Source organism: Amia ocellicauda, chromosome 22 (genome assembly GCF_036373705.1).
Source record: "Amia ocellicauda isolate fAmiCal2 chromosome 22, fAmiCal2.hap1, whole genome shotgun sequence".
Classification (NCBI taxonomy): Eukaryota; Metazoa; Chordata; class Actinopteri; order Amiiformes; family Amiidae; genus Amia; species Amia ocellicauda.
Window position 1 is genome coordinate 22,328,920 of NC_089871.1, and position 24,000 is coordinate 22,352,919.

Here is a 24,000-nt window from a genome sequence, read left to right on the forward strand (position 1 = left end):
TGCATAGACATGTAAAATGAGAATACTCTTCAACCCATGACCTCAAGCGACAATCATAGTCTTGCTGCTAATGTCCAGAGGGACATTTCAAAAGATATTGTGCATTGACATACATTATATTATCATTTAGTACAAAGTTGATAGTGGGAATTTAAGTTTTAGGAGACTATGAGGATTGTATTGTTGTCTATTGTTAATGGACGTTCGCTCTACTAAAAACAAGGCATTTCAAACTGGGAATGAGAAAGGCCTACTTTCGCCAAGCCAGCCCTGTGCGCTCCCTGGGACTCAATGTAGGCCATGTACTTCCCAAAGTCCTGGAACTCCTCCCTTGTGGGCCGGAAAGTCATGATCTTGCAGCCCGGATTCTGGGCAGTGGGGTTTTCGGAGGCCATGCCTGCAGGCAGTCCTGAAAGGAAGTGGATAGAGAGGGAGTGAGAGTGGGCAAAGATACAGCAGGAAAGCAGGTCTGGTTCAACTCCAGTCGTTGAAGTCCGTGGCCCTTCAGGATTCATAGATACATTTGTTATCAACTAGGGATGGTGGGGGTTGGAGGACTCAGATGATTTGACCAAATAATACATTCAATTAATTAATTAATTAGGCTCGGGGGTGAAATGAAGACCAGAATCCCCTGTAGCCCTTGTGCACCGGAAATGCCCAGCCCCCTGGCAATCATGCGTTGTGAAAACACAGTCCAAAGTTACTCGATAGAGGGCAAGACAGGAAATCAGTCAATCTGTGTGAGCTCTGTATTATCCCGCAGTATACATTGTATTCTTAAAACCATAGCTCTGAAGTATAGGCTACAAATTTGGTTACTTCAACCCTGCCCTGAGCAGCCTTTGGGTGATTCTCACGAAACTGTGCTAATGTTAGAGAAAATTAAGCAGTTAAGTAGACAATATTGAACTTTTTAATGATATCAAATATCATCTAAAGTTACTATTGATGTTAATTATAATAATTTAGAAAAAAAAAAGTTTTTTCTTTATATTTTCTGACATGCGGTCAGATATCTTTTCATTACCATAACAATTTTAAAACTTGAGATATCATAAATACCAAATGTATATATTCAGAAGATTTTAATGGCATGCACACTTACATATATACATGAGATTTAATTCTAAAATGTTATTTTAAATAAAAACACATTTTAAATTCAAAGAATCATGTCATTACCGTAATGCAAATCTGCTTTTTCACATTGATTTTATTTGTGATTTTGTTCATAAGAAATTATATTATAAAACAATAGCATCAGTATAAAGGGAATGCAACATATTTCCAGCACATCTCAAACTTTTTCTGTATTGTTGCAGTATAATTTGAATATTTGGTCAAAGATCAAGTGCTTCGGTAATAAAAAAGGTACATTGCGGTAATGAAAGACCATGCTTTGGTAATGAATTCCAATTTATCAAATTCAAGTTTTAACTTAAATCAATGAGAATGGCCATTCTGATGTTTCTTTTTAGTAAGCCTTTAAGTGACAACTACAAATTGAATTGTTTTAATTATCAGAAAATGATAGAACCCTCTCCCAGTCAAGCTCTCTCCTGACCCAACACACCCCATCCTACATCAAAAAATGCTGTAACATTAAACACAATTAACTTTTAACTATAGAAATATTACAAATATTATAGCACTAACACTATGCCAATAGTAAAAACATCTAACATCAATATACAACACATCCCAGGTCCTATTTGACTGTGTTGTATAATAGTTGTATATGTGTATGTCACTATTATTTTTTATTTTTTTATTATTATTTTTATTTCTTGGCAGACACCCTTATCCAGGGCGACTTACAAACATAAGTGCAAAAATACAGAGAAGTACAAGGCATCAATCATTACAAATTCAACTTTGCTAAAACCTAGCAATTCAAAATAATACATTTTACAAATTCCAATTTACAATTTACACAAGTACAGTAAGAGACTTCCTACATCCTGGACGGTGAAAGCTAAGTGCTGTCAAGATGTAGGGTTACAGATGAGGGCCACGGGAAAGGGAGCAAGGAGGAAAACAACACAGTCAAATAGGACCTGGGATGTGTTATATATAGGGTTAGCATCTAACATCAATATATATATATATATACACATACATACATACATACATACATATACACACACTCACCTAAAGGATTATTAGGAACACCTGTTCAATTTCTCATTAATGCAATTATCTAACCAACCAATCACATGGCAGTTGCTTCAATGCATTTAGGGGTGTGGTCCTGGTCAAGACAATCTCCTGAACTCCAAACTGAATGTCTGAATGGGAAAGAAAGGTGATTTAAGCAATTTTGAGCGTGGCATGGTTGTTGGTGCCAGACGGGCCGGTCTGAATATTTCACAATCTGCTCAGTTACTGGGATTTTCACGCACAACCATTTCTAGGGTTTACAAAGAATCGTGTGAAAAGGGAAAAACATCCAGTATGCGGCAGTCTTGTGGGAGAAAATGCCTTGTTGATGCTAGAGGTCAGAGGAGAATGGGCCGACTGATTCAAGCTGATAGAAGAGCAACTTTGACTGAAATAACCACTCGTTACAACCGAGGTATGCAGCAAAGCATTTGTGAAGCCACAACACGTACAACCTTGAGGCGGATGGGCTACAACAGCAGAAGACCCCACCGGGTACCACTCATCTCCACTACAAATAGGAAAAAGAGGCTACAATTTGCACAAGCTCACCAAAATTGGACAGTTGAAGACTGGAAAAATGTTGCCTGGTCTGATGAGTCTCGAGTTCTGTTGAGACATTCAGATGGTAGAGTCAGAATTTGGCGTAAACAGAATGAGAACATGGATCCATCATGCCTTGTTACCACTGTGCAGGCTGGTGGTGGTGGTGTAATGGTGTGGGGGATGTTTTCTTGGCACACTTTAGGCCCCTTAGTGCCAATTGGGCATCGTTTAAATGCCACGGCCTACCTGAGCACTGTTTCTGACCATGTCCATCCCTTTATGACCACCATGTACCCATCCTCTGATGGCTACTTCCAGCAGGATAATGCACCATGTCACAAAAGTCGAATCATTTCAAATTGGTTTCTTGAACATGACAATGAGTTCACTGTACTAAACTGGCCCCCCACAGTCACCAGATCTCAACCCAATAGAGCATCTTTGGGATGTGGTGGAACGGGAGCTTCGTGCCCTGGATGTGCATCCCACAAATCTCCATCAACTGCAAGATGCTATCCTATCAATATGGGCCAACATTTCTAAAGAATGCTTTCAGCACCTTGTTGAATCAATGCCAGGTAGAATTAAGGCAGTTCTGAAGCCAAATGGGGGTCAAACACAGTATTAGTATGGTGTTCCTAATAATCCTTTAGGTGAGTGTAATATATATATATATATATATATATATATATATATATATATATATATATATATATATATATATATATATATATATATATACACATATATATATATATATATATATATATATATATACACATATATATATATATATACACATACATACATATACACACACATACACACACCGAGCAGCCATAACATTATGACCACCTGCCTAATATCGTGTAGGTCCCCCTTTTGCCGCCAAAACAGCCCTGACCCGTCGAGGCATGGACTCTACTAGACCTCTGAAGGTGTGCTGTGGTATCTGGCACCAAGACGTTAGCAGCAGATCCTTTAAGTCCTGTAAGTTGCGAGGTCGGGCCTCCATGGATCGGACTTGTTTGGCCAGCACATCCCACAGATGCTCGATCGGATTGAGATCTGGGGAGTTTGGAGGCCAAGTCAACACCTTGAACTCGTGATTCATCAGACCAGGCCACCTTCTTCCATTGCTCCGTGGTCTAGTTCGGATGCTCACGTGCCCATTGTAGGCGCTTTCGGCAGTGCACAGGGGTCAGCATGGGCACCCTGACTAGTCTGCGGCTACGCAGCCCCATTCGCAAAAAACTGCGATGCACTATGTGTTCTGACACCTTTCTATCAGAACCAGCATTAACTTTTTCAGCAATTTGAGCTACAGTAGCTTGTCTGTTGGATCGGACCACACGGGCCAGCCTTTGCTCCCCACGTGCATCAATGAGCCTTGGTTGCCCATGACCCTGTCGCTGGTTCACCACTTTTCCTTCCTTGGACCACTAGGTACTGATAGGTACTGACCACTGCAGACCGGGAACACCCCACAAGAGCTGCAGTTTTGGATATGCTCTGACCCAGTCGTCTAGCCAACACAATTTGGCCCTTGTCAAACTCGCTCAGATCCTTACACTTGCCCATTTTACCTGCTTCTAACACATCAACTTTGAGGACAAAATGTCCACTTGCTGCCTAATATATCCCACACACTGACAGGTGCCATGATAACGAGATTATCAATGTTATTCACTTCACCTGTCAGTGGTCATAATGTTATGGCTGATCGGTGTGCATATTATATATGATTATATTATATGTTTTATTATATAAACTACTGACATTTCTCCCAAATTTCAAATACAAATATTATCATTTAGAGCATTTATTTGCAGAAAATGACAATGGTCAAAATAACAAAAAAGATGCAGTGTTGTCAGACCTCAAATAATGCAAAGAAAATAAGTTAATATTCATTTGTAAACAACACAGTACTAATGTTTTACTTAGGAACAGTTCAGAAATCAATATTTGGTGGAATACCCCTGATTTTCAATCACAGCTTTCATGCGTCTTGGCATGCTCTCCACCAGTCTTTCACAGTGATGTTGGGTGACTTTATGCCACTCCTGGTGCACAAATTCAAGCAGCTCAATGACCATCCATCTTCCTCCTGATCACATTCCAGAGGTTGTCAAAGGGGGTCAGGTCTGGAGATTGGGCTGGCCATTACAGGGCCTTTATCTGGTGGTCCTCCATCCACACCTTGATTGACCTAGCTGTGTGGCATGTAGCATTGCCCTACTGGAAAAAAACAATCCACAGAGATGGGGAACTTTGTCAGAGCAGAAGGAAGCAAGTTTTCTTCCAGGACAACCTTGTACGTGGCTTGATTCATGTGTCCTTCACAAAGACTAATCTGCCCGATTCCAGCACCCCCAGATCATCATTGATCCTCCATCAAATTTCATAGTGGGTGCGAGACACTGTGGCTTGTAGGCCTCTCCAGATCTCCGTCTAACCATTAGATGACCAGGTGTTGAGCAAAGCTGAATATTGGACTCAGAGAAGATGACCTTACTCCAATCCTCTATGGTCCAATCCTTACTGTCTTTTGCAAACCTCAGCCTGGCTCTTCTTTGCTTCTCATTGATGAAGGGCTTTTTTCTAGCTTTGCACGACTTCAGCCCTGCCCCTAGGAACCTGTTTTGAACCGTCCTCGCTGTGCACTTCACCCCAGCTGCCCAGTTTGCCATTCATTTTGTAGGTCACTTGATGTCATCCTATGGTTGTTGAATGACATTCGAATTAGTTGGCGGTCATCACGGTCAGTGAAGAGTCGTTTTCACCACTGGCGGTCTATAGCTTTGTTGTCCCCAATGTCTGCTGCTTGTTATTATGAACTGCCGTCTTTGAAATTTTAAGGATGGAAGCAACCTGACGCTCACTGTATCCCTCTGCCAGTAAAGCCAGAACTGAACCCTTCTTTTCCTCACTCAAAACTTTCCTTTTCAACTCTTTTGGCATGGTCAATAGTTGTTTTGATTCCAATTACTTTTGAGGTTCTACTACCACTGTTTTTGGTATCCAGCTGGTCCTATTTCAAGAGGATAGTGATGACCAAAGCAGTGGTTTCTACACTTTTCATCATTAAATAAGATTTGGTTCAGGTGATCACGTAATCAGCACCTCATTCAGTAGAATAAGGTGTGCCTGTGTTGGAATTCAACAGACACTGGAATGGAATGGCTGCCATACATGTAGAGATGCTGATTTAGGAAAAAAAAATGCAGTGGTCTCAATTTTTTCCAGAGCTGTATATATAAACTTCTATTCAAAACATAAGGATCAACTGTACATCTAGCGCAATCATATCAATCACCCATAGGGAGCGCTACTGTATATTGTGTTAAGTATGTAAACATTATTTTCCCTTCAATTGTGAGCCTACCTCTCTCTTCCTTGCTTCTATACTCCTTAAGTAGCTCAGGATTGCTCTGCACCCTAGCTCTTGTCGCACCCTTCTTCTCTTCCACCATTGTAGATCTGGTCTAAAGCAATAATAATACCTAACAAACAATAGGAAACTATTCTTTATTGATCACCGTAACATCATCATAATTATTTTCCGTAACAGGCAACTATATGACACATTAATGAAAGTTGGCTGTTACGGTAATGAATGCACTTTAGCTTAGCTAGCCTAAAATGGTGGGAAACACAATGACCTAGCAAAAAATTATACTCCATCACTTTATTCCCACACTACTCTTTCTATTGTTAGGTTTATAATTTATATTTGTTTAACAAATATTAAATACTACATTGTTACGATAAAGTACACCCATGGCGGGGTAAGAGGGGTGTAAGAAAAAAGTACAAACTTTAACTATCAAAAGATCACAGATAATCTTATCTTGTAGCCATCTTGAATCTTCTCTTCTCTGTGGAACTCTGTGGTTCAATAAAATGACAAATATACAGTAGTTTTGACAGGTCGGTAAACAAATGTTACAGTGATGCAATCTATGTACACGGACACACTGTTTTGGCCAGTAATATAGATAATATATTTTCTAAACTTCTAGAAATTCTTATTGGATGGTAGTAAATTCTAATATAGACAATATTAAAAATAACAAAAAAAATAACTGATAAAACAATCACTGAAAAATACTTAAAATAATATAATAGTTGAAAACAACTAAGTGAACCGTGTAGTAAAAATTGTGTACTTTAATATTATATATGTGCATTAATTCATTTCGGACATGTCTTCAGGTGGTTTCATGAGAATGACCCCTTCAGGACACAATGTGTAAATATTTGGCAAAATCCAGAGATATGAATTTTTTTTAAATGTGTGAGTTTTAAGAAATGTCTTTAAAATATCAAATGTACCGCTTCTCAAAGCATCGGTAGTGCATTGCACAGCCATGATACAGTGCTGCAGAAGGCTCGGACCATGGGATCAAATTAGAGCCATAAGTTTTGAATTCAAAACATATTTACTATGCACTTCTGTACATTTGAACCTGTAATTGTGTTTAATTTGTAATTTTGTACTGTATTATTGTGGTTTTGTATTGCTCTGGTATGCTGTAAATCGCCCCCAATAAGGCCGTCTGCCAAGGAATAAATATTATTAATAATAATAATAATAATATTATTATTATTAACAGACACACACATTAATACACACTGACAGTCTTGTACATAAAAAAAGATAATAATGGGGAAGACGTTTGAGAGAAAAATTAAAACATGCATTCTATGTTAATTACATGTGCATGACATTACAACCCTGTTTTATGTTTTATTTTTTCTCTTGGCCTCAGTTTTTTGTCTCCATATGAAATAAAATCCCACCAAAGTTCCTTTCCTTTCATGTGGCGTCTGAAACAATTATAGGGTAGTGTCATTTGGGTAAAAATTATTTGTTTAATTTTGATATTATTCATTACTGTTTCCAACCCAATTGAGCACAGATATGTATATTGCTGATGGTCTTGAAAGTCAGAACTAATGACTTGAAGTGACTCGACTCAAGCTTGGCACATCACTGACTCAACTCAAGTCTTTACTCCTAAATGACTTGACTCAAGTCCCAGTTTTAGTGACTTGGTTACAACTCTGCCAGTTGCTATATGCACTTTATAAAATCCTTTATTTTTTGCACATATGTTTCCTATTGGTTTTATAACTGTCATCTCAAGTTGTTTTAAAAAGAGCATGCGTCTGTCCAAAATGAGGAAAAACACAAAACTTTAGGAGTGCAATTCATTCTGGAATTGATGTTTTCTTTAATCTGATTAAATCGATTAATCAAAGTAGTAATAGACAAATTAACCAATTATCAAAACAGTCGATTGCTGCAGCCCTAGTTTATGTTTAGTACACTCAGGTGAGCATCCCTCAAAACTTCATCTCCTCTTTCATTAGCTGCACCTTCCAGCAAGGTCCCAAGTTCTGCCCCAATCTGAGTCAATAGCGGCCATTTACAGTGCATCCAACAATGAGGTGTGCCTGATACACATAGAACATAAGAAAGTGTCCAATTGAGAGGAGGCCATTCGCCCCATCGTGCTCGCTTGGTGTCCATTAATAAGTAAGTGATCCAAGGATACTACCCAGTCAATTTTTAAATGTTCCCAAATTTTCAGCTTCAACCACATCGCTGGGGAGTTTGTTCCAGATTGTGACAACTCTGTGTGAAGAAGTGTCTTCTGTTCACATGGTGGGAGAAATGGGAAAACATGGCGGTAAACAAGTGTATGTGCATTACTAATCTAATGCTTCATACCAATTCAAATGTATGCTGATATGGCAGCATGAGGAGGAAGCTGCAGTATAGGTGCAGAGCCAGAAGACACTGACCACATCATTTCAGTCAACAATAAGACCCCAAGAGCCATCTGTTTTTTACAAGGCTAAATATTTGAAAGGTCTGTGGTAGGCCATTCATTCTCTTCCCCCTCTGCTGTACCACCGTTATGTTTAATAGAAGCAGAAACACTCATGCGCTTCTCAAATCAAACACTGCACATCTGCCTTGTCCTACTGTGAAGGGGCTTCTTGCAGCTGTGCAATTGTACCACACCGGTGGCTGTCAGAAAATACCACATTCTTGCCTTTGTTACACCAGACCAAATCCTTGGTGTAATCTACCACAGCTCCTGCTCTTCAGATGCAAAGATTGACCAACCAGGTAACGTCATATTTGTAACTTCTTAGCAAATGTTTATATTTCTCACAAACTTGCATTTTCTATGCCAGTGTTAAATTCAAGTGCAGTGGTATTTAGGGCATTCCTTTTAAGGTAACTAATCTAGTAAAAAATGTCTGTGTTTAGGTCAATTCTTCTCTCAAGTTTGAGATGATTGTACTCTTGTTTCGCCTTCTCTCTCAGCTTTTCATTTTGTTTTGGTGTCTTTTAGTTTTCACTGAAATATTGTGGTTTGTTTTAACTCTGCTGCATATGTAACAGCACAGCTAAATGCCACCTGCACCAGTTTCATTAGCTGCCAAGATCAAAGTACTTTTTGATCACCCACTGTTGTCTTTAAATGTCTCACGGTCATCCTTATTGCCTTCTTTTTCTATTCTGTCTGTTTTGCACAGACGAGGCATGGTACTGAGCTTAGCACCGGAGAGTTTATTTTAATTGACTAATTCTCAGGGCTTTCATAAGTATGTAGTAGTTAAATGGAAACAGAGTAAACACAATTGAAAACTGAAAGCCTTTGAGATGGTGAAAAGGCTGTTAAGGAGTTTACAGTAGTGTGTACAACATCTTGTGACTCAGAACTGTGGAATATAATTATTTTGTTAATTAAAATCTTTTAAAATAATACTAACGTCACAATATTTCACATTTATTTCCATACTTCAAGAAGTGTCAACAAGGCCTTTTCCCTTTTCTGTGTGAGTTTCAGTCCTCCTACACTCATCTGAAAAAGAATTAGCCTATATAACTCAACAGACAACAGAAAACTGTTTAAGAAAAAACAAAAAACAGGACATAGGGAGATCATTATCACAATGCCTTTGCCAAGTTAAAGCTTCCCAACCATATGCAAAATATAGTAAAGTTGTAAAGTGGAGACATTCTCAGACCATGCAAAAAAAGAATTTGACTGCCTTCTAAACCCACAGGACCCCCTCATGTGCAAAGGGAGACAGGAAAGTGCAGAGTGTTGACTTAATGAACCTAATTAGATCCAGTTATGTTGCTGGCACCCAGAGGAACGGCAGAATTGGACACGATTAAAAAACACAACATGAGTGAGGGTTTATCTCACAGGTAAAACAGGTTGTGTCCCTATTGGATAAATGCATGGAAATCATATGCTCTTCCCCACAGCTACTCATGTGCATTAAATGCAAAATCTGCCTCATGGCTGAAGCTACTTCACGCTAATCCAGCAGGGCAGAAAAGCTTAATCTCTTAACTGGCGTAACGAATCAGAATAGACTGACGTATCATTAGCATTTCCCAACTGATTATTAGTTGTTTTCAAGAGTCTTATTCCGGAGTCCGAGCCATGCTTACAAACAATAGCCCAGTAAACACAATGGAAGGAAACTGGCAAAACAGGGAATTATTGCACAAATAAGTCCCGAATATTGTTCCGTGTCTTCTATTACATGTCGATGCCAAGGCTATAGCGCTCTTGTTGGCATTCTCCGTTTTGTGTGTGAAAGGGGACCTGCCAACATTTTGCCAGCATTCAAACTCAGTGTGAATTTGGGTGCAATAGGAAAAAAGCAGGCAAACGCTGCCTGCTTTTTGTGGTATGCGAGTGTGAAAGGGACTATACTCATTTGTGAACAGGATTCCCCATGGGGGCGGCACACATTTGGCCCTGGTCCAGCCTGCTTGTGGCACAACAGGAACTCCTGCAGCTTGCTGGGCCCCCGTGAGCTGCACAGCATCACCAGGGAGAGCTACATCTGTGCTCCTCACAATGATCTCTCTCCGTTTCTTGTGCTCACAGGATGAAAAGAAGCGGGATAGCTTGGCAGCACACTTCGGGGAATGCTTCCATTTGCCTGCGTCAGCTGCCTATATCCCTTCTATGTGAGGCTAGCTCAAAGGCAGGTGCGATTTGATATCAGGAGGGTCCATAACAACAAATAGTTTCAGAGTTCAAATCTATACAAATTCATAACTGTTTAGTCAAACTATAAAAGGGCAAATACATTAGTTATCTCAGTGAGTGTAAATGTCCCCGCTATAGAGATACATCTGATCGATTGCCCACAGCCACAATTGGTGTGACCTGCAGAAGGGTAGGATATAAATAACCTATTAATGCTTGAATTACTAATTTAGAAATCAAATAAAAATAGTTCTCTTAAATTCTGATTTTAAAAGTTGGTAACAAAAATATTTTAAGTTTAATGCCTTTAAGTTAAGGCATTCAAGTTTGGGCACACCTGCTCTATAGTGTAACAGATAAAACTATACTACAATATTAGCAGTTTTACTCAGGATTACTGATCATGCATAAACACAAATGTAAGAAGTCTAATAATACCAACAAACGTGCACTAGAATAGGAAATAAAACCAGTGCTACAAGGAACAGCTTCAGTAAATATGCAAACACGTAAAACCGATATCACTGACAAAGCTGGAATGTGCCGTTTTGCTTCATTTTTCTTCTTCTATGATTTGTTGTTTGATTAACAATTAAAATATTTACCATTGCACACAGAAACTCCCCCCACACTCATTTCTAAGACACATACAATCGGTCAGCATCTTTGTAAAACAGGTTTGCATTTAGTCCACAATGCATCTGACTATTTATCACCACTCACAAAGTATACCAAGCAGTATACCTGCTCTTTGTGCAGTTAGAGCTTTTATTGCAAGTATGAAATTGCACGTATTAAACCTTTATTTCATAAGTTGTCACCTGATTTTCATTATTGTATTAGAATACTGCTATGAGCATGGAAAATCTAGCTCATATTTTGAAAATGCCATTTTCAGTCATAACTTTAAACATCCTGTTCTCCTGCTTCTAGAAAATCACAATATAGCATTTCAAGACTGTACCTGTAGCCTACATTGTGAATAAAATCATTACATGAAAGACAGGATCCTTCTACAATTAACACCTTTATAATGAAGCACTCCCAAACCAGTTATTTTAGTACACCGCTTTCTTGCATGGTGCTAAACATGTCGTACGTTCATTCTGGCAGGGTACTTAATATTTAACAGAAGTTGGAGACTGATAAAAACAGTATGAATCTAGTATCCTTGTGGATGTCTGAGATTGATTATGCCACTTGTTGTGTACACAAACGATGTACAAAGGGCCAGACAGAAACAACACTGAAGCCACTATCTTCAACCTTGTCTTACTTTTGGAATAGGCTTACACTTACTGCAGGAGTTAATGGGAAATGTATCCCATTTTAATTAATTAAATCTAATTTAAATGTTGCTGAATGGTTTTAAAAAATACAATCACAATAGTAATGACAATATTTTATTCAGTATTAAGCTGATGTAGAGGGTTTCAGCCAGCTATACCTTCACTTCACAAAGTTTAAACAGTAAAAGTAAAGGACCTTAAATCCAAGCAGCAGTGAGCATTTTGCCTAAGGTAGGAATCTGGATAAGAAACAAAAGGGTAAAGCATTCATTTGTAATGGAAACAAAACAAGAAAACCAGGTTCACATTCAGCATACCTTTTAAAAAAGTGTTGCAACAAAAATTCAGGCAGACAACAATACATAAACAACTGCACTTAACCCAATTGAATTAAAAGATGCAGAGACCTTTGAACCATATCCCAACATCGTGTGTCAATAGGTTATAAACATTGGCCCATAGGCCATGTTTAAATCATCCTATTTCACTGAACTGAAAAAGCTTTGATATCTCTTAGCTATCTCAAAGTCCAATAATGCCTGGCACCACACATACTTAACTTAAACAACAAACAGCACAAAGTCACATTATTGTCACTGTAGTTTAACTACCAATTCACTTCATCATATGTGCTAAAAAAATACAAAAAATAAAAACCAAATCGATCCAAATTGCTTTGACTTTCAGCCATCTAGTGGACAAACAGGAAGGTAAAACTTAAACAAATAAAATAGCCTACATGGTAAAAAGAAACACATTTGTTCCAACATAAATACAACATTTTTTAGCTTTTTAAATCTCAGAAAATCATATGCACAGTGTCATGGTTTCATTAAAGGAACAACCATTCCTTTTACGCACAGCCAGATGGGACTAATAAACAGACGGGGCAGCAGCAATGTGCATTTCAACACAAGGCTTTATTCACCTTGGGACTGTAACTAAGGGCTAGGGATGGGACAGTATACAAATTCCACGGTATGATAACCATATGCAAAAATACCATGGTAACCAGTATATTACAGTATAGGCTAAATCATGCAACTTCATTCTCTATAGGTCTACAAGGCCTATATTTTAAAGAATTAAATTTAATGCTCATCTTGTTTAATACAATTTTTTGGCACTTTTTATTTTTACAGCAGGGAGGGAGAGCAGAAATAGCCCTCATGATATTAACATTTACTTTTGCTCAAAAGCAAAGCAATGCTGTGCTGCAGGCCTTTATTTAAGAGCTGTATTTGTAAACCAAATTAATGTTACACTGCAGACAAATCCAACAAACAAAAGTTTATTTGTTGGTAACAAGAATTAGGAAATAATTGGTCATACTGTGGATTTGAATAATTTTGTTTTTTAATGATTGTAACATGACATACTTTTAAACAGCTATGTCATCGTCTATGCAACATTTTTTTTTTTTTTTGCTAACATTTGATAGTGTAAGGATTTTTAAGAATTCATTAAAAAATGTATTAATTTGTGCTAGAATTAATCCGTTCACTGCAGATCGAGCAATGCGGTGTATACCTGTGCTATATATTACAGGGTGTGTAGAAAAGGTGTACACAAACCAGTGTACTGCAGTGTCGGGAACACCATATTCAACCAGTTTTGTCATATCCATAGCCTTATATTTAATACATTTTGCAAGTTGGAAAAGATCTTCACTGGGCATTCTGCCAAGACTTGGGCGATCATGGTTTCACTTGGAAGCACACCTTGTTAAATCACCAACAATGTAGCACTCTTTACCCACATTTCCAGTGAACAAGCAAACAGGAAGGTACGTGGAATGGAGCTGTTCAAGAAGTGAGTGTGCCAAGTACTACGAATGCATGTCCAGCATCAAAAGTGAGCTTCCAAAATAAGGGAGATAACACATTTATAAGCCTAATACTCGAAAAGTTATCAATGCAATGCAGGACCATTGACCCACCTGCAAATCCGTAATATAAAAACTTGTACCATATCGTGGGATAATGTATTGTTTCAAACCACTTTCTGCTGTTTATAAATGAAAACATGATCGTGTACAACTCCGTAATTTGTGATTCAGGGAAGGGTCAAAATTTTCATTGGTTGGGCCCCGAAACACAACAAAGACAATTAACACTGCTTTTGCATTTCTTCTTCAGATAAACTAAGATTAAGGGTTGTTTTGGATGCTATTTTCCTGCATTTCTTGAGACATTGAGTTATTGAAATAAAGAGATGTGGAGGAAAAAAGATCATTTCGTGCCTCTGTGCTTTGTGTGCTGTGTCCTTTTAGTTTTCTCACAGTAATTATTAATTTGCCTGCATTCTTTTTATGTGAATTATGAAAACCTGTTATTTTCTAACTTCTCAGTTCACTCCTTTTAGTTTATCAGCAACTTGCATTCTCTACTTGTTTCTTATTAAAGTTTAATTGTTTCAAACCCATCTTTGTTATCCTTCCAAATGTAGCTGGCAATTTAGAGGCAATAGTAGAGTAATGATTATAATAATATTGATGAGATAGGTAGGCTTATTTTAGAATGCTAATGAAATTACTGTCATAGTTATTTCGATGACCAATAAGACACGGTTTGTAAAATGTCAAACCCCTTGAGGTTATGTCCCAGAATGGATATACAGTGCATCCGGAAAGTATTCACAGCGCTTCACTTTTTCCACATTTTTTATGTTACAGCCTTATTCCAAAATAAATTAAATTCATTATTTTCCTCAAAATTCTACAAACAATACCCCATAATGACAACGTGAAAGAGGTTTGTTTGAAATCTTTGCAAATTTATAAAAATAAAAAACAAAAAAAGCACATGTACAGAAGTATTCACAGCCTTTGCTCAATACTTTGTTGAAGCACCTTTGGCACCAATTACAGCCTCAAGTCTTTTTGAGTATGATGCTACAAGCTTGGCACACCTATTTTTGGGCAGTTTATCCCATTCTTCTTTGCAGGACCTCTCAAGCTCCATCAGGTTGGATGGGGAGCGTCGGTGCACAGCCATTTTCAGATCTCTCCAGAGATGTTCAATCGGGTTCAAGTCTGGGCTCTGGCTGGGCCACTCAAGGACATTCACAGAGCTGTCCTGTAGCCACTCCTTTGTTATCTTGGCTGTGTGCTTAGGGTCATTGTCCTGTTGGAAGATGAACCTTCGCCCCAGTCTGAGGTCCACAGTGCTCTGGAGCAGGTTTTCATTAAGGATGTCTCTGTATATTGCTGCATTCATCTTTCCCTCGATCCTGACTAGTCTCCCAGTTCGTGCCGCTGAAAAACATCCCCACAGCATGATGCTGCCACCACCATGCTTCACTGTAGGGATGGTTTTGGCCAGGTGATGAGCGGTTCCTGGTTTCCTCCAGACATGACGCTTGCCATTAAGGCCATAGAGTTCAATCTTTGTTTCATCAGACCAGAGAATTTTGTTTCTCATGGTCTGAGAGTCCTTCAGATGCCTTTTGGCAAACTCCAGGCGGGCTGTCATGTGCCTTTTACTGAGGAGTGGCTTCCATCTGGCCACTCTACCATATAGGCCTGATTGGTGGAGTGCTGCAGAGATGGTTGTTCTTCTGGAAGGTTCTCCTCTCTCCACAGAGACACGCTGGAGCTCTGTCAGAGTGACCATCGGGTTCTTGGTCACCTCCCTGACTAAGGCCCTTCTCCCCCGATCACTCAGTTTGGCCGGGCGGCCAGCTCTAGGAAGAGTCCTGGTGGTTCCAAACTTCTTCCATTTACGGACAATGGAGGCCACTGTGCTCATTGGGACCTTCAATGCTGCAGACATTTTTCTGTATCCTTCCTCAGATCTGTTCCTCGATACAATCCTGTCTCGGAGGTCTACAGATAATTACTTGGACTTCATGGCTTGGTGTGTGCTTTGACATGCACTGTTAACTGTGGGACCTTATATAGACAGGTATGTGCCTTTCCAAATCACATCCAATCAACAATTTACCACAGGTGGACTCCAATCAAGGATGATCAGTGGAAACAGGATGCACCCGAGTCCAATTTTGAGTGTCATGGTAAAGGCTGTGAATACGTATGTACATGTGCTTTTTTTGTTTTTTATTTTTAATAAATTTGCAAAGATTTCAAACAAACTTCTTTCACGTTGTCATTATGGGGTATTGTTTGTAGAATTTTGAGGAAAATAATTAATTTAATCAATTTTGGAATAAGGCTGTAACATAAAAAATGTGGAAAAAGTGAAGCGCTGTGAATACTTTCCGGGTGCACTGTATAAGCTTTGTACTTCCTTGAAAAGCTTGAAAAAAACAGCATTATACTTGTTTAATTCTGTTGCTGTGTTCTGCTGTTTTTTCCCGTGCACGTAATAAATTCTGCCGACTTGGGCTGTTCGATATGACGATATATATCGTATGACGATAGAAAAACGTCTATCGTTTCATATTATGCTCTATCGTTTATGTCATAGTGTCGCAAATCCGACTCTTTACGGCAATATTTTTCGTCATTAGGACGCTTTGCGTTCTTCTACACGTGTCGGATGCGGCAAGAAATGTCAGTCAGAAACGCAAACAGACGTGAAGGAGAGTGAACTGACAGAATAACCAACATAACCAAGAGATACTTTAATGCGCAAGCGCACACATTCCGCCCCGCTCTCGTTGCCGGGCTAAACTCGATCTGCAGGCACCCCTGACAATATGTGATCGCTCCCCGCCACCCCAGCTAATTTAGACGGATATAATTTGTATAAAAATTAAAGAATAATAGTTTGTTTGCATTTTAATAAATTGCAAAGCAATGCAAACGGAAAGTTTCATTAGATGGTGAGGTGGTACAACAGCTTTTATTATTATTATTATTATTATTATTATTATTATTATTAACTATTTTGCATTAACACGTGCTGTACCGAAAAGTAGAATCGAAACGCGACAGTCAAGAGAAGAAATGTCCCTGTCTAGCGGATGTTAAATGTGCCACTATAAACCCGGATGTGGTAAATCTGCCTGAATCTATAGCATTTTACAACATGTCTTGCTACACGATTACTATTACTTGTGTTGTTGTTATGTGATAGTATAGTTTGGGCGATACACGATATATATATATATATATATATCGTGTATCGCCCAAACTTCTAAAAATATCGAGATATTACTTTTAAGTCATATCACCCAGCCCTATGGCCGACTCCAAATCTTTCTTCCAACACAGAGACTATCCATGACTATGTACGTTAGATTTTAAAAATAGAAAACACTAAAAAAAGTGCTTTTGTTAAAATACCATTGCTTACGACAAACAGGATTCACAAACCCTGATTTCAAACATTATTATAAATGAACAGAAGTAACACACATCCCCTGTGCAGTATTTAGCAATCCACTCCTTTTTCACACTGTGGGCCCACAGCAATAAGAGCAGAGTTATAGCATGGTGAGAAGGACTGAAACAGCTCTCGCTGAACACTGCAGAGTTCCCAAACACCTCAGAGAATCGCACACCACACTGTCACAGGCGTCCGTGACACATGGACGGGCATCAACAAGGCTCTGAATCAGGTCCCATATCATTCTCTTTATGCATGAATCTCAAAGAGTAAGATCCCTCATAAGTACAATGTAAATTGTGAAGGTTATGCTGAAGACGTAATAATTTGAATTTCAATTAATTGGATGACCAGCTGTAGTGTTGTCATGATACCAATATTTTCGTACCAGTACCGGTACCAAGTCATGCATTTCAATACTTTGATACTTTTCCTAGAAAAGGGAAAACAAATGCCATACTTGTGCTTTATTTAAAACATGGACAACATTTCGGGGATGCTGCTGCCATATCTAATCTCTAAACAAAAGAACAAACGAGTGGCTGAACAAGACGAGAATCCGTGTTGGAATTGACAATCATTTAAATTACAGCTATATTGTGCACCATAGATTTAGGCCTACATTATATTTGTTAAAATAATTGATGTAATTATTTAATAAAGCTTTGACACTGCTATATCTATGGTGTTGATAATGCTGTTCACAGCTTCATTGTGCGAGAAGTTAACGTTCACCTCCACTAACAAGGGGGCAGCAGTACTTTTCATTCAACTAATGTCCCTCTTGATCTCTGCAACATCTCTTTTGTCTCACAGCCACCGCTCGCCTCCAGCAGCAACTTTTCAGAGCTTCTGCACATATTTCTGCAGGTGGGGGGTTAGTGACGTCACACAGAAACACTCCAAAAATGCACATATCTGAATCTCTGAGCAGAACTCATCTTCACGAACGCGACCACTTCACTCTTACTGCGCGGCTAATATTGCACGGAGTCTGAGCTGTTACACGCCAATAGCCCTACATCACCACTGTCAGTGTTCTCCTTAAAGAGACAGATGCCTCTTAGCCAGATCAAATCGTCATTTGCATAATAAAATATCGATTATTTTCAAAATGCTGGTATAGTACCATTTCAAAACTCTAGTACTGCGGTACTTTTTCAGTACCAGTATACTGAATATCGGTATACCAGTTGTATCAGATTTATATTGGATTCTGAATTATGCATCAAGTCTCATTCAAAATAATACCATTTATAGGGGGGATCCCATCTTGCACAGCTCACTGAATTCTTCAAATTCTTCTTCAAAAAGATCCCCAGTGATCACATTTCGTGACTACACGAAATTACACATTACAAATCAAATTCTTACTTAATTTAAACATTTAAATACAAACGTGCAAATTATCAATTCATTTTGTTTGTCAAGTTCATATGAACCGATGTAAACTGTTCTGAATTCACACTTGCTTTAACTATCTTTATTAAAATTGTCTCATGCAGAGAATTCATTCTTCTGCCTCTTATAGATTTGATTATCGTAACACTGTAGGCATGGTTAACTCACCATTTTCTATTCAAATGTACTGCTGGTACATAATGCACCTGCAAGGGTGCTTAGTGCACCAATAGAAAGGGACCACATACCCATGTCCTAGCTTCACATCACTGGCTTCCAGGAGTTTCCACTTCCAATTTAGAAAGCATTTTCTAGCTTTGTTCCACAGCATCAGAAAGGACTTATTTTCTTCTAGGACTTGCCCCTTTGAATACATAGTGCTTCCAGAAACAGTTCTTTGTTTTTCCAGTTATTAAGTTTAAAGTTTAGTTAACTGTTTATTCTTGTTTAAATGTTGCCCTCTAGTGCCCTTAATATGTAATACCACTTCAGAATAGTGTTATACAAAATCAGGATCTGAATTCAAATAAATGGGTTTATGCCCCAAAACATTAACATGTTGAATGTGCCTAAGCTTAATTTCCACATCTGATTTCTGGTCCTTGTTTCACTGAGATTGTAGCTGTCCTTGCGATTAACTTTTTCTATCCCTTTCTATCTATTTAGGATTCTGAACACCTCAAACCCTCTAGTAATAAGCCCTGTTGAAGACTAAATACATTAATTTCCTTTAACCTCTCTGCATAAAGACAATCCTTTAAGACCAGGGATTAATGTCGTACTTTGTATTTAAATAAATTAAATTACATTTCTCAGGGGTGTACCCAGTCCTAATCAGTCTGTCTGTAGCTGTTGCTGCACTGTTAGCTACTCCTTATCCCTACTTTATGGCAATGTGGAAAGTTAACAAGCTTACTAACTCTTCCCAGGAATCCTCAATATAAATGGGTAGAGCAGTCCAGTACTGACCTCAGCCAATGTAAAGGTCTGCTATCTTATAATTAGACTGTTCTCAGACAGTCTCAAAACACGTTGACAGAAAAGCAAATCCAAGTAAAGTCAATTAAAAATAAATAGATCCTAATAATAGTAAAGGAACAAATGACACCATGTAACAAATTATTCAATGCATGGGATATCAGTAAAAACATCATGTGATTTTGGAAACTCATTTAATTGAATAGTGTTGCACAGTATACTGAAACTTCGATACTTCTTTGAAACTAAAAAAAAACAGCTCGATACTAGAATTTTTGTTACGTTCGGTACTTCGGTCATAAAGATTGGAGAATCAAGTCAGTCAATTCTCAATCAGTGAGAGTGAGGTTTTTTAGGTGCTTAACTTTTCTCCTAGTAATTATTATTGCAGAATTCAGTGTACAATGCATCTACAAGCATAAGTACAGATTAGAATATAATAACTGTGCTTGTATGTATTACTGTAAACAAAATAAAAATGTATTGATTACTGTGGAAATCTGCGCTACACGAACATGACCAAAGATACACGGATGCCTTTGCAGGGTACTTGCACAAAGCAAAACAAAGGCATGACAAACACACAAACACTTAAAAACCAAGCTTCTGTATTTAGGTCTTTGTTTAACCCCAACAAAACAATCTGTCCAGTACAAATAATTTACAAAATGTCGTTTTGGATTGTGCAGGGGGCTGAAGGAGTGACAGTTTTCAGTAATGCTTTAGCAATGGGGAAGCACAGCATTTAAAAAGTATTTATTTTATACTGTTATGCAGACATGTTGAAGGTTGTATTTCATATTCAAGTATAATGTGTAATTCCTTGAAAAATATGATGCTGCTGTTCTGTAACATATGGTGTTGTACTTTTATAGTTTGTTATTTAGGTTTATCAGCATATTGGTCAGTGTTTGGAAAAAAAAAAAAGAAGCCCAATGGTTATTCTGTGCCTTTGGCTGATACAACCACACACACACACACAAATCTTTTTGGTATCAAGTATTGTGATACTATACCTGGTCAAAATTCTGCTATCGTGACAACACTACTGGGGACTGCTCCATATAAACACCTTGCTCTATTAAACCTACATATTATAGTTACACATAAGATTAAAAATAGATTTTCCAAAAATATTGTGCAAGGAAATAGTTTTTTCTTCTTGCTCCAGACCAAATCCTCAAAAGTTAAGCCTCTCAGTGAACAGAACAGGTGTACAGTTCAGTGTGTTATTCTTCCAATCTTACATTGACATAAAAACATACCAAGAATCCAAAGAAAAACTAAATATCCAGCAGCAACACAGTGAAACTGATGTAGCTTGGAAGCCTAGTTTTACCTTATGTCATCGCGGCTCATTTATTTCCATCGGAAACAGACGTGCGACCTGCAACATAGTCATTTCTGATTACCATATTTGGCACTCCACAGTCCTCAGCAAGTTTCTGTCAGCACCCCCAACAATTCGGATTGGGGCCGCTGTGGTACCTTGCTTTCTACCACTATACCACTTTTTATGACTATAAACCAATGGGTCATTCACAAAAATAGGGTGATGGGGCCCATCAAACGTGCATAAAATGTTAGTTTTTAAATGATTTTCATGACTTTCCCAATTGACTTCCAGCAAAGCAGCTGCAGAGTTGGAACCCACGTGACATCATGGCCTCGATCTCTGAATTCAGGTACATAGAATGAGCTGGACATGATAAGTACACTCCGCAGAACATGTTTCTACTTACAGAATAACCTGAGAAAATATAGCATTTCTGTGGAGTTCCCCTTTAATTTCTTAACATGCATCCAACACCACTATTACTGGTACACAACCCACTCCGCTTTGTTAGGTGGTAGCCTGCTGCTGCGATGATCAGAGATGCCACCAGCAACACTGAAAATATGCTCACTTTGTGCACTACTGGGTATTAAAACATTAAGTAACAACAACTTTGCATGTCATTTCTTAAACACACACTATTTTTGCTATGTTTTACTATTTCCAATATATGCCAACACTAAATTCCTCACAAACATGTAGGCCTACTAATACATAACATTGTAATCTGGCATCTTCTGCATTGTTTTTATCATGTTACCTTATCGGAAATCAGAATAGGAGGCAAGTCTGTACAGTACTGACAGTGTGCAAAGTGTCCTGCTAAGGTTGACTACTCACAGCCCATTAAACAGGAAAATACAAATATGTCTTCTTAGTTTTATCATTGTAGGCTATTTTAGTTTTATTTTAGTATTCAGACAGTATAGTCATGATTTTTTTGGTCTCCAATGCTTTGACAATGTGATGGGACTAATACTAATAACAGTACTAAGCTACCATTTAAGAAATGTTTTTAAAAGGAATAGTGAAACATCGCAGCTCCAATGCAATCTTTGTTAAGTGGGCAAAGTCAATATGTTGGGATTTCTGACAGGAACCTCCACTCACAACATACCTGAAAGTAACACTTAAAAATAAACATTTGCAAACAGTCATTTACATATCAATCTTTTAAATATTTAAATTAAAAAAAAGGTTGGGATTTTATTGCTAGAACCGGCAAGATTTCAGATTACATTAAACCACCTTTATAAAACAGCTGAATGACAAAAATGAAAAGATATTTACATATGAACATCACACACATTTTCATGGCAGAAATACTGCATTTACATTTATAATTAAAGTATGTTTCTTATTTTTTCAAAACAAGCACATACATAAACATGACAAAACTAACAACATAAACATAAATAACCAGTTATAAAAAGATAATAAATCTAAAATATTATCTTTTCAACATTACAGTGCTGTTAAAACAGGGCCAGTATGTGTTGCGTTTAGCAGCCTGACAGTGTCTTTATTCCATGTGCCAGTGGGTCGAAGGGTGAGAGGCATCTTCTCAGTCCTGTACAGATACTGAATTTTAATGCCAACAGCAGTAAATAGCAGTAAATAAATGCTAACACCAATCAATCAGTCGCAAGCCCTACACCTAATACAAAATCATTAGCATACATGATCAAACTGGTGACTGATCAAGACATTGCCCTGGGTTTGCAACGTGATCCAGATTTAATTCCAAAGGAAAGCTAGAAACTTGAGCCGATCAGAGGACATGCAGACGAGAGCTATAGCAGGTGTGATTCTTCAATTGTGTATGTGACATAGCTAATAAAGAGTGATAATAATAATATATTAATATAGGTGTAGAATTCCATGTGTTTCAGTACTCAACATAGGGCTGGGCAATATGACTTAAAAATAATCTCTCGATATTTTTAGAAGTTTGGGCGATACACGATCTCTCTCTCAATATTTCTTGTTTTTATCCAATCAAGCTACAAAATAAGACCAAAGACATTTAAAAAAAGTCTTTATTTAATCATGAAATATGGAAAACTAACAAATACCACATGCAGGCTGTCATGGTAAAAATATGCAGAATGCAACATTACAGCATAAGTGTTGTGTGATTTTTATTACGTGTGTTATGTTGTTATGGGATGTATATGTAGGGCTCTAGACTCATGACTGGAAGGTTGTGTGTTCAAATCCCGGATGGGGCAGTGCTGTTGTACCCTTGAGCAAGGTACTTCACTTAGGATTGCTCCCAGCTGTATAAATGGGTTCAAATGTAAGTCGCCCGGGATAAGAGCGTCAGCTAAATGACAAAAATAATAAATAATAATAATAATAATAATTCTTTCACAATGACTGATTTGATTAAAAAGCCCAGATTGTAGCCTAAAGCCTAAACTTCGGGTTCAGCGGTTGAAGAAGAAAGTATTCATAACTTATTACATTTGCTGAGTTTACAGCTGAAACGCTGTATAGGTATTTAATTCAAATATTTAATAACGGATATGTGAAAGAAATGCACATACACAGAGATATTTACATTTGATTTGCAAAAGCTTCAAAAAATGCAACCAAATAATCATGTGTTTATTTTTTTAATGATGTCTCATTAAAATAACAGCAAGTTAAAATTAAGAAAGTTGACATTACTAATTTGTTTCCATCTCATTGAGGAAGAACATTCCATGCTCAGAGTTGTGGGCTCTGTCCCGTGTGGTCTACAGGGAAGTCTGCCGTTTGCAGACAGCGAGTCCTCATTGATAAAGTGCGCAGTGGGAAGTCTGTTGTTGTGCCGTAATATCCCACGTGTGTCAATTACGTCTCAACTTTATTCCTGCATTCAATGCACAGATCTGTGGGATTGCAACTAGGCTAATATGTGGAGAGGGATTGTACATCTCCTGTCCAGCGGTTGGATGAGGTTTTTAACCCCC

The 24,000-nt window shown here is 38.1% G+C and overlaps 1 protein-coding gene across 1 annotated transcript in view; it reads right to left on the reverse strand.

Moving 5' to 3' along the window:
• kdm4b (lysine (K)-specific demethylase 4B) overlaps positions 1–24,000 on the reverse strand; it is a 235,670-nt gene that overhangs the window by 206,172 nt on the left and 5,498 nt on the right. Inside the window, exon 2 of the mRNA XM_066695200.1 lies at positions 255–409. Within this exon, the coding sequence (XP_066551297.1) occupies positions 255–395 (141 nt within the window). The 5' untranslated portion in view covers positions 396–409. The remainder of the gene's footprint in view (positions 1–254; positions 410–24,000) is intronic.